Consider the following 12387-nt stretch of genomic DNA (forward strand, 5'->3'; position numbering starts at 1 on the left):
GTGCTTGCACTTTGACTTTGATTTTCATTTTAATCTTTGCACGAGATTTAATTCAAATATTGAATTTATTCTAAATTCAATTTGTTATTTGAATATATTTAGAACTTTGACTTTGATTTTCAATTTTATTTTTGAAATCATGCACATGTATTTAAAATTAGAAGAAATTGGAATAATACAAATTTTAATTTTAATTTGGACAATTAATGAAATTAAATGAAATTAGAAGAATTAATAAAATTAAATGAAATTAGAATTTGGGGATTTGGAATTGGAATTAGAAAATTAATTAGTTAATTAAATAATTTAAAGAAACTATATAATTATTTAGAAATTGAATTTAATTAAATAATAAATATTATTTTAATTAAAGAATTAAATCACAATTAATTAAATAATAAATATTTAATTAATGTCTAGAAGAGGGTTAATGATTAAATGATTAGAGATAGAAATTGAGAATGAATTTATTTATATAATAAAGATTATTTAAATTGAAAGATTAAAATCATAATTAATTAATAATAAATATTTAATTAATCATTAGAAAATGGTTTAAATGATTAAACAATGATAAAATTGAAAATAGAATAATTAGTAAGATTATAAAGAAATATGAAATTAGAAAAATAAAATTAATTAACTTAATTAAAAAATTATTTAATCAATTAGAAGAATAATTAGTACATGATCGATGAGACATTTTTTGGTATCTACATTGATTATTCGTCTAATTAATTAAGTAATTTTTTAATTTTTTTATTAAACTAATTATTTCTTCTGATAATCACATTCAACGTTTCTAATTATCCAATTTCTATTCTTTAATCAATTATATTAATTATTTAATTAATTGCGACATTTTCCTTAGTTAAATAATCTTTATTTAATTAATTCAATTTCCTATAATTAAATAATTTCATTTAAATTATTTAATTAATTAATTTAATTCTTTCAAATACCCAAATTATAATTTCAATTAATTCCATCTAATTTTATTTCTCTCAAATTCATATTTCCCTAAATTTCAATTAATTGCATCCAATTTCACATTTCCAAGTTAACATTTCATCAAATGTGAATTTCAGTTAATGTCATGTGCATTTCAACATTTGAAAGTCCAAATTCAAATCCAAATTGAAAATGAAAATGAAAATTAAATTCAATTTCAAAATCCTACAAAACATGTTGAAAATCAAACTGATTGATCAAATCATTTAACTCAGTTAACTAATCAATTTCCATTTTCAACTCTCAATTAACTTTTTCTGATTAATCCATCTAATCAATCATCTCTCAATCAATTTAGTCAACTAACTAATCTATTCAATTCAGTATTCAATCAATCTAGTTGACTCCTCAATCAAATGAGTTAACAAATCAATCAATTATATTAACACATCAATTTTAGTTATCTATCAATCAACACTTGAGTTCAAATCCTCACCCCTTCTGTGTTGAAAATCTATAAATTCAACCTCATTTCTCATTTTCAAGCTAGATCACAGACTGCAAAATAATTGTTTAATCTATGTAGAAAATCTCAGTGCAATACATGAGAGTCACTCAACAACAACTAAGGAGAAGAGCAATGGAAGCTACAATACAATTGAATGGGTTTTCGATTATGTTAATTGTTTAATTCTTTCATTTATGCATTTTATTTCATTGATTTATGTTTGAATTTGCTTTAATAGTTAAGGATTTTGTGATTGTCCTTATTTCTTATTTCAGCATTTATGATTTTTAGGCATGGAAACAACTTCCTCATATTCTTCTTCAAATTGAGATGCCTCCTGATCCCGACTTCCTTCATAATTGGTGGAAGAAGATAGAGGTTAATATTGCAATTCGGAAGAATCCCTTTTAGGAATTTCTTCTTCTTCTCTATCTAAGCTTTGGATATCAATTTTCTCTCCTTCAACAGTCTTACTCTTAAACTTCTTCTTAGACTGCTTCTAGAAGGAAGTTTTCTAGTAGTAAGCTTATCATTATATTTACAGTTCTTCCCCACTTGACTTGTTTTTACAGTTGGTTTCTTCACTTTCTGAGTTGCTGCAAGGGATTTAGACTACTTCACGTTCTATTTTTTAGATGCAGGGGTTTTGGGTGTAGACTTCTTTGAAACAAAACCAGAAAGCTTAACCTTCTTTTTCTCTTTCACCATCATATCCTATGTATATTTCATCTTTTTTCTCCTAGTATCTGATAGTTTTTGTACCATAGAAGCTTCCTTTGCACTCTGAGTAGAATCCTCTTCTTCACTTGAAGAATCTCTACTATAGATAGTAGCTACCTTGAGGATGAAGCACCTTAATCTTCTTTAACACTAGACACGTGCCTTAATGGTTGAGCTCTGATTACATCCAAAAAATCTATCCATTGAGAACTATTGCCCATTTGGCATTTTTTAAACCTCTTTAGATGAATCACAGGGTGTTGCTTCGCATTAATATAAAGCCTTTGTTATGTTTATTTTCAATTGTCATAGGCTAGGTTGGGGCCAAAAATTAACCTTCCTTAAGGTTTACATATTCAATATACTAACCATAGAATACTTGTAATAGTATTAAACATAATAAAAGGATATGAGTTCAGTAGTATAATTGGCAGTAGTGTATTTAAGTAAAAGGAAATCAATTTAGGGGTTTCAAAATGGAATCGGCTAAGATTTTATAATGAACAACTCCTCTAAGATAATCATAAGAGATACAGGGAATTGCTGTTCATATTTTGTTCAAAGAATATCTCATTTATAAGTAAAATGATTTTGCTTTGCGATTCTTTTTAATAATAATTTGATTCAGATATGCATACGACCTAATCATATTGCCCCATAGTCTAGAAGTGAGATTTGCAATCCCAACATCCAAAATGTGAAAAATTCATCTCCAGCCACATAAACATGCATTCTAGTATCTTTCTTAAAATGGACAAACTGACATTTCCTTTTACCTTCAAGTACAAGGCAGTTGTTGGTTTCCTTCAAAAAGTCCATTATCGTATGTGGTTTGATTACATAGTAAGAGGGTGTGATTCTCTTCTTGTTTGTAAACGGTGATGGCCAAAAAGAGAGAACATCCCCAAGACCAATTTGCTTTGAACATAAATCTCCCGGCTGGCTAGCGTCACATGAATTGCCCTTGACTCTTTGTAGGCTTGGCCTTATCTACACTCCCTTTACAAGGTGGTAAATAATATAAATAAATAATCGGATTGACATTTCGCCAATACTCACTACAAGAATGATAAACTGCTCATTTATTGCCATTAAGAATCATAATATACAAAACAACAAAATCAAAAAATAAATTGTTGTAGCAGGCTCTTTCTGCAATTTGGATGGTGGGCTACCACTGCCATTTAGCGTTGCAGAGTGAATAGACTTGTTATCATCAGGAGCTGTTGATACATTAACAGTTGAGGAACCTGGAAAGATTTATGGAAACATAATCACAGTTAATCTCAATGCATATGATCCTAAATATACCCATTGTCAATATCAAGCAATAGCGACTTTTGGAATTATCTTTAAGTGTGTGTGTGTGTGTAGTATGTAGATTAACCCATGAAATGATTAGTGTTAATCCAAATAAAATTGAGGCTCAAAGTGGAAAGCATCTATGAGCATCATAAAATACCCATATATCTGTTAGCTCCCATGCAGAGCTCTATTCACTATGCACAAGGTCAAATGAAACACTAAATTGTGAATTTCATACTTCAACTAATAACCCAATCAACAGCTCCTCTTTCATCAACTCAAGGAAAAGATTTCTCCTTGATCCAAAACAATTTCAGATTAATTCAACATCAAGACTAGCTCTTTTTATTTGTACTAGAGATGAAACTAATTGTGGCGAACAGATACTGATGTTACCAAAGGAAACTAGAGTAAAACTAATCTTAAATCAAATTTCTTAATAGCAACTTACAATCATAGTTGGTCCACCCTATCCGCTGGTTTTCCAGATCATACACAAAAATCTTGTCTTTAAGAACAAGATCTGCAAGGTAAAGTTGAAACCATAAGCAATAGCATCCAAGATTCAGCTGAAATAAGATGTGTATATTAGAATGCAATTACACAAATCTTGTCTTTAAGAACAAGATCTGCAAGGTAAAGTTGAAACCATAAGCAATAACATCCAAGACTCAGCTGAAATAAGATGTATATATTAGAATGTAATTACTCTACCATTGTTTAAGGAAATAAATGACAATTCAAAACCGAGAAGCATCTGCCCACAAAGTATTAATGGAATAGGCTAAATGAAACTACACTTGTCATTTATCAATTGATAGACTACCAAAATTCCATCTATACAACCTTACAGCGATATGCAGACCATCCAAGAAAGAAAACACTAAATCTATCTAATGGCGATCAAAAACCGAATCTTTAGTTCTTTCAAATGCTTTGAATCCATTAGCATCCATCACTACCAATAGTTGAAGTTTGGAAATATCAAATGTACACTGTGAGGTCTGAGATTCTCTCTTAACATTTATATTAGTAGTCTATCATCTCTTGGATCTTCCTCTAGTTTTGATGCATTCCAGTGTTGCCCTCAACTACAATGCTGAAAGCCTGAAACACTCTGTGATCCAAACTACAGGACAACTATATAACAAGTTTTTCAGCATTTACTAAATGGAATTCAAACTCATCACAAGCATAAATTAAGTCAGAATGAAACTCAGTATAAACACATTAAAGGCTTTTCAGCATCTAATGCCTGTTTCACCAGGAAGATTGTCTCCAATTGACAGGCCATATTATACTCATATGATTAGTTCGTATACAAATCCCCAGCAAACAGTTACCACAATAATGCTCCTCTGCAACAAGTTAATATTATTATGAAGTACCATTATTAATGTAACAATGTTCCTCTGCTACAATAATGTTCCTATGGTTTGTGCAAACCATACATAAACAACAAACATGACACACGATAGAACACTGCCTAAGGACCAAAATGAGGATGCAACAAAACAGCAGGCAACAAGTAAATTAAACTTCCTATTCTGTTTTGGTTGGAATCTCAAAGCAGGGTGCACTCTATTGCCATTCCTATGAATTGAAGCCTTAGATTCCCATACACTCAGATCTTATTTCTCTATGAATTGAAGCCTTAAATTGTCAAGGGACTATAATTACATATATCTATCTCAAGCCTGTGATTAGTCTTTTTGCAATTTAACCACTTGTTTCTACTATGACATAGCTTGACATGTACAAGGATTATTTCCCCCAAATGGATTAAACCATAGAAGCAATAGTCTGCAAAAAATCACGCTAATACCTGATTAATCCTGAATCCTGGAGCCAGCCGATTTATTCCCCGAAAAAAACGTTGACCAATTGTTGACCCAATTTTTAATGATTTTTGCATTTAAATCATGTTAAAAACCCCCAAAAATGGCAAAAAAGGTGAAAAAAATCACTTTCAAAACTTGCAAAACCCTAGAAAAACTCGTGAAATTACTGAATTGCTCAAAAATACGGTTGATCCAAGATGTAATCAGAGTCAATGTGGAATCAACATTGAAAAAGTTTGTTATTTTGCTTATTTTTTTCTTTTTGACCTCTGAAAATCCCTAAATAAAGAGTGGGAGGAGCAATGGAAGTCATCATCCGAATTTGAAAGGGCCTCAATCATCCTAAATCGTGGGGGGCATATGAGATGGTATCAAAGCAGTTGGAAAATCTTCTCTAGATCGCAGCTTCAATATGACTCAAGCTTGCTGCACACCCCATCCAATGGATTCTGATGCGAACAAGTATATAATTAATATTGTACACTAGCTTTAGAATTAATACTATTATGCAGTGTTCCACGGGCGTTGGGGATGGGGGGACGCGTTTCTGGGACGGGGGGACCAAGGGCCTATGTTTGGGGACGGCGGGGGGACAACGTGGGGGGTGGCCGGGTGGTGCTGCTGATATAGTTATACATATACATATAGTACTTGAAAAACTAGTTTTGAAAAGATGTATGATAGTATTATAGTATAAGAATCACATTTCAAATGAGACTATAGGAAATTTGAATTACTAAATTAGTAAATCTAAATACCAAGATTTCTTCAATGCTAATTGTGTTGTTATATGGAGCCTAATCAGACTCGGAGGTTAAATTTTCCCTACTTTTATCGGCGCGGTTTCCCCCTATATTTTTCAACGGGGGTTTGGGGGCAGCGCCCCCAAGTTGGGGTCAAGGGGCAACGCCCCGCGAGGCCAAAAATACTTTAATTATTTTCTAAAGGCGTCGGGTGTTATTTTTCTATTGGCCCACGTCCAATTAGGGTTACCCCTTAACCCAAAAAAGTCACTTTTTTTCTAAATTTTAATTTTAAACACTGCATATACGTGGGGGCGACGGGAGACGCCCAAATATCTCCCAAGGAGACGTCTCCCTGAGAGACGCGGAGACATCTCCACGTCTCCGGCGGCGATTGGGTGACAGTGGCAGGACGGCAGGGGACGTCACGTCCCTATCCCCCCATCCCGGAGACGTCCCCCTCAAGGAGACGTGGCCAAAAAGGGGGGGGACGCGTCCCCATGGAACACTGCTATTATGCACTATTATAGATGGCATTTTGACAAGGAGCAAACCCCTAAGTTATAATTAATACGATAAAGTAGTTTTGAAATTTAAACTATAATAGACTCTAAATATATATTAATAGTTATATAATTAACTATAAATTAAAAATAATGTAAAATTTATAATGTACATATTTAATTTTTAATATAATATAAAATATTTTTTATTTTTTGATGGAGGAAACTCGGGTTTTAGGTTGTTTTGATCCCAAAAAGACCACTTACAGAGGATCTCTTCCCATGAGGCCACTTCTAGGGGGTCATCATTCCCCACACTTCACTTGTTCAAACCCACGAGCTCAACGGCCCAACAAAGGCAAAAAGCCTACGAGCTCAATGGCCAAGTAGGGGTTTGAACCTTGGTGGCTGCCTCACCAATGGAGTGTTTCTACAACAACAGTAACATCCGAAGACATATATCATGTATAGATATAGATATATGATTTTTAATTTATAATTGATATAGTTAATGTTTGCTCAAACCAAGACAGACAATTCATCATGTGAGCAATATATCCAAAGTGCTCCATGAAATAAATCTGAATGACAACAAACAAGCTTACATACTAGTAATAAAACAGCCTCCAACACATAATCATTAAAATTTGTCTCTACATAAAATAGTATAATGGGGGTATTTGGATTTTTCAAATAATTTAAAGAACGAACAATAAAGAAAGATTGAACGCCATATAAGGTATGAATCTAGATTAAAATAAATTCCATATAATCAAGTTTGAGATACCACAACTTGAAATAATCTTCTTCACATTCAATGTTAAAGGGAAAGCATTAGGTAATCATCAATTAAACATAAGAACATTGATAATAACCCATGAGAATAAGTTGAACACACATCCAAATTGATCTCTATTGCTTAATTGCTTGAATAACACTATCCAAGTCTCTTATACAAAGCTTGTGAAAAAGTGGAATCCCTTACATTGAATAATAATGAGGTATATATAGGTGAGGTTGTAACCACCTGAGGTAACTACCCTAACCACCTTTATAACTACTTTATAACTTCCTCAACTACTTGAAATAACTTCTTCAACTTTGGAGGAAATAACTACTTAGAAAAACTACCCAAAATGAGAACTTAGGATAACTACCTCATCCAATGCTTAGAAAAACTACCCCTTACAAATAAGTTAGGATTGACCTAACTTTCACAAAAGAAAAGCCCAAATTCTAACTTTAATTACAATAAGTGACTTAGGTCACTTTTACAAAGATCAACTTGAAACATTAAAACATTAAAGTTAGGACCAATGTAAGGCACTTATCCATCTTCATCTTCTTTATTGATCTTTGTGACCGTCTCATCATCTATTCATCTTTATTGACATCAAGAAGTAGTTTTCGCCAACACATCTTCTTCAAGTACATATGTGCTTCAACTATCCCATTAAGCATCTTTTGCTTCCATGAATACACCTTCCAAAAACCAAGGAGTCTTGCATCAATGTGACTAACTTATTTCAAAATATTGCATATTTTGTTCACATTTCCCCATAACCATCTTAACATGACATTAAAGCGAGAAGAGTTGAATGTATTCGCTAAATGATAAATTTATATACATCTATACATTCTTTGTCACATTCTGTCAATACTTCCTGCACTTCTCTTTATCTCCACATCAGCAAGATTCCGGAAATTGACTTTGGGATTTTTTTTTACATATCTTCTCATAAGCTTTTAAATTCATTCTAATATGTCTTTTGTGTGCAACCTGTTATTATTTCATTTTCCTCCATGAGATGACATGTTTTGGAGGCATTTGTGAAATGGATCTTTTTCTATGCAAATTCTTTCACGGCTTGTCCGGTGTACTTCAGTGGGTGTCCATACCATGAGCATGAAATAATGTTTCTCTCAAGCATCCTTTTGAATAATTCATGATGCCATGTCTATGTTTGTCATGCTACACACATGTCAACCAATGCCTCTCCTTTACTTTGTATTCTTGGGTGACAATGTTGATTGCTAGGACATAGTTAAAACTAACATCTTTCATAGGCAATTTAAGGAGTATTGGCAATGTTTCACTCTTTGTTCTCCCTCTTCATCGACGTTATGGTATGTGTGAGAATCTTTACTTTGGCAACCTAGGAAGAGTTACCAACTTGTTGACAAAACCAATGTGCCACCTTGAAACCTTTTCTTCACCTTGTCTATACTTACATTCTTTCCTTGTGCTATTACAAAACTCCAGTTTTAACAAAGGCAAAAGGATGCTAGCAGAGGTTACAGAATTTGTCTTTACACCCGCCAATTGCATCGACTTGAAAATTTCTAAAGACTTTCTTTTAACAAACCGATTTGTGCATATCCTGCAATCTTTGGTTGTCATGAGACCACATTTCTTTGATGTTTTTCCTTTGAAGATGCTTTAGTGCATGACCATAAATTGCTATGAAGACGTGAAGAGCCCTACGAAATGATTGGGAAATGCGACATTACCTCTGCAAATTGCATTTGTTTGAAAGTTTTGAAATCTTTTTCAACATCTCCATTTTGCACAGTCTGCAACTCAAACAGCTCATTCATTTTTTTATATTCTTCCACACTTTGCATTCATATCGGCCAAGGTAATAGCAACTAAGTCATTCGATGATGGACGTTCACAGCCTACTCCGAACCTTAGCACTGGCGTAGAGGAACGCTGGCAGAAGTTGAATTTGGGCTTTACACCTGAAAATTGCATATGCTTGAATATCTCCAAAGCTTTATCAACAAACCCATTCTGTGCATATCCAGCGACAATTGCAATCCATGAAACCACATCTTGTTGAGGTATACCGTCAAACAATTCATGTGCCTTCTGTAGATTTCCACATTTTGCATACATGTCTATCAAGGCTGTCACAACTATAACATCTGAAGAAAATCCGTCTTCAAACACTTTTCGATGGATTTTCATACCCTCGTCCAAGGCTCCCATTTTGGCGCACGCAGGGAGGATGCTGGAAAAGGTTGCTGAGTTGAGCTCTACATCTGCCAACTGCATTTTCTTAAAAATCTCTAAAGAGTTTTCCACGAGGCTATTTTGTTCATATGCAACAATCATAGCAGTCCATGAGACAACACTTCGTTGAGTCATTTTGTCAAACAACTCGTATGCCTTTGTGTATGCTTCCACATTTTACATTCATGTTCAACACGACATTTGCAGTTGCTTGAAAGTTTCTAAAGAATTTTCGCCAAGTTTATTTTGTGCATGTCTTGCAGTCATCGCATTTCATGAGATCACATCGATTTGAGGCATTTTGATGGGTGAACGTAACCTGTTCGAAAGCTTCCATTTTGCGCAGGCAGAGAGGATGGAGACAAAGATTGTAGAGCTCGGCTTCGCAACTGTCACTTTAAATTTTCTTGATGGTTACCAAGTTGGTTTTACTGAGTGCATGTAGTTTCAAAGCAATATAAGAATCAGTTATGATAACTAACTCTTCCTTGAAAAATGCATATGTGCTTTCAGAAGCTTGCACAACTTTTCTCAATCATGGATGAAATAATAACGACCTTTTTGCTTAAGAATGCATCAGCTCTTTGGCAACTTGATAAAATTGTCAATAAATGAGTTAGAATAACTAACTTTGAGAGTGCATCGGTGTTTTTCTATACTTTGCAAAGTTGGCAATCTTACAAATATTACTTCATTTATCGGCCACATCTTCAGTCAATTAGTGACTTTTGAAAGTGCTACAACTTGCCAATGATATTAATGAGTTGATATGTTGGTAACTTTGGAATATTGAGAATTTTTTTAAGTGAAACTTTGAAAATATGTCTCATATAAGTATATTGGCTTCTTTAGAAAATAAACCAACTTGCCGATGAAGACTTTATCATTGAAAGTGTTTGAACAAACTTGGCCAACTTGTTAAATCTTCGATGAATGAGCTTTAACAACTAAGTTTTCACAGATGGAATGCATGGGTATTTTAACTTGTATTGACAACACTCATCAAGAAGGATAATAAATCATAATTTTTTTATTTTAAAATCCCTCATTTATAACTTCTTCGGCCATGAGATTATTAGTTCAAGGATTTTAGCACTTTAAAGTTTGACCTAAAAATTTTAAATTTTACTGTTAAAAATGGAGCTAACATATCTATTGTTAGTTTATTGTAACTTAGGAAAATAAATAAGGATTCAAATCCTTATAGGGCTGGGCCCTTCTTCTTGAGGTAACGTGGAGACTCAACTGGGTCCTATTCCTATGTAGCGTGTGACCCTTAAATAGGGCAGAACAATTAAGGTAACGTGTGAAGGTTAAATATAAAATATGGGCGCCAAAATATGGGGCCGACCCCAAAGGAAAACTTGCACGTTAAAACTCATATAACAAAGTCATTTGCCATTCAATACACACACAAAACAGCGAAAAAGGATATCTGCTTTAAAGGTACGAAATTTGTTACTGAACTTGGCGAATTTGTTCAAGGAGATTATAGCGAATTTGTTCAAGATCATAGCGAATTTTGTTGCTGTTGATAGCAAGATCTTCAAGGTGCAGATCTGATACAAACCCGAAGCAAACATATTCACTTGAAAGGGCAGACTTATTCCCTGTGGAAGTAAGAACCTAGTGCAAACCTGTTCATGATAAAGAAGCAGATCATATTTATGCAAGTGTGCAGAATACAGATCTCAGATCTGAGTTGCAGCTAAGTACACATTGTTACCTTTTGGAATTGAATGCATAATCAGACTTGTGGGTCTTTATTGCTGGGTTTTTCCTCTTAGGAGGTTTTCCCAAGGTATTTGCGTGTCGTGTTTCATTATTGTTCGTCTTTATGTTTATGCCTAATTCTGAAAGTCACTAAACTAAACAGCAAATCAATTAAGATTCAGTTTCTGAGTTTTCCATTAAATCTGAAAATCTAATTTCAACATCTATATGCTATGGAAATGTCCTTGGGTTTTTTTTAAAAGTAATTTGTCTCTTTTTCTACAATTTTTAATGTTTTTTTAAATCCGATTTTTTCAAAAAATCTTATACTTTTGGTTTGCCGATTTTTCCCCAAACGATTTTTGCTACTATGGATCATTAAACAACATAATAAATATAATCCGTGCATGTCTATATTCTTGAAGCACTGTACTTTGCAACAACTTTCGTAATTTAGTTAATTTCAGTCTCTTCAATTTGAGAGCATCCTCAAACTGACTATGTATGTTCGAAGACAATGAGAGCTAAAGTGATTCAGCCTTACATCAAGAGAGACCCATATTTGCACTTTATTCATCAATGAAGGTTGCTTCTTTGGATATCACTGCTGATTGACATTGTTGAAACTTGCAGTATTCAAACTGCAGCATCTCTATTGATTGGCTACTTTCATATAAATATTCCCTGGATGCCCCTCCCTGTCTCCTCCCTGAAAGGAAGTGGATAATAAATTTTTACAAGACATACTAGTTGTACGTTCAGGCCACTTTGACCTCCCTCCCTGCCCCAAGTTGGCTTTCTGTAATAAGTATTTATTAAGTATTGTCGATGGCATCATCATTCAGCCTATCTCCAATATCATTGGTCACTGGCTTGAGGCTCCCTTCTATCTACTTGTGGGTATTCCCCCACTGTTTACAAATTAGGATAGATGAATATATTCCACATTGTCAAAGGATTTGTTACATTTGTTCCCTTCAAGAGGTAGATAAGAGGAGCAACTTACTTCGAGACAATATGTCTACTATGCAGTCCAAGGGAGCTATCACTCTTTGTATATAAACAAAGGTGTTCTCTAATAACTTTC

General features: G+C 33.6%; 1 protein-coding gene across 3 annotated transcripts in view; it reads right to left on the reverse strand.

Moving 5' to 3' along the window:
* Window positions 1-2900: 2900 nt before the first annotated feature.
* The window catches only part of LOC131031594 (aspartic proteinase 36), an 87186-nt gene continuing 77699 nt past the window's right edge, over window positions 2901-12387 (reverse strand). Inside the window, exons 9-11 of one of the 3 annotated variants that reach the window (XM_057962745.2) lie at window positions 3936-4007; window positions 3355-3429; window positions 2901-3178 (exon numbers count right to left, since the gene is read on the reverse strand). In XM_057962745.2, coding sequence (XP_057818728.1) covers window positions 3129-3178; window positions 3355-3429; window positions 3936-4007 — 197 coding nt within the window. In that variant the 3' untranslated portion in view covers window positions 2901-3128. Of the gene's footprint in view, window positions 3430-3935; window positions 4054-12387 lie in introns of all 3 variants that reach the window. The other 2 variants (XM_057962744.2, XR_009103061.2) reach the window with 2 other exon arrangements.

The sequence above is a fragment of the Cryptomeria japonica genome, chromosome 2, assembly GCF_030272615.1.
Source record: "Cryptomeria japonica chromosome 2, Sugi_1.0, whole genome shotgun sequence".
In the NCBI taxonomy this organism is placed as follows: domain Eukaryota; kingdom Viridiplantae; phylum Streptophyta; class Pinopsida; order Cupressales; family Cupressaceae; genus Cryptomeria; species Cryptomeria japonica.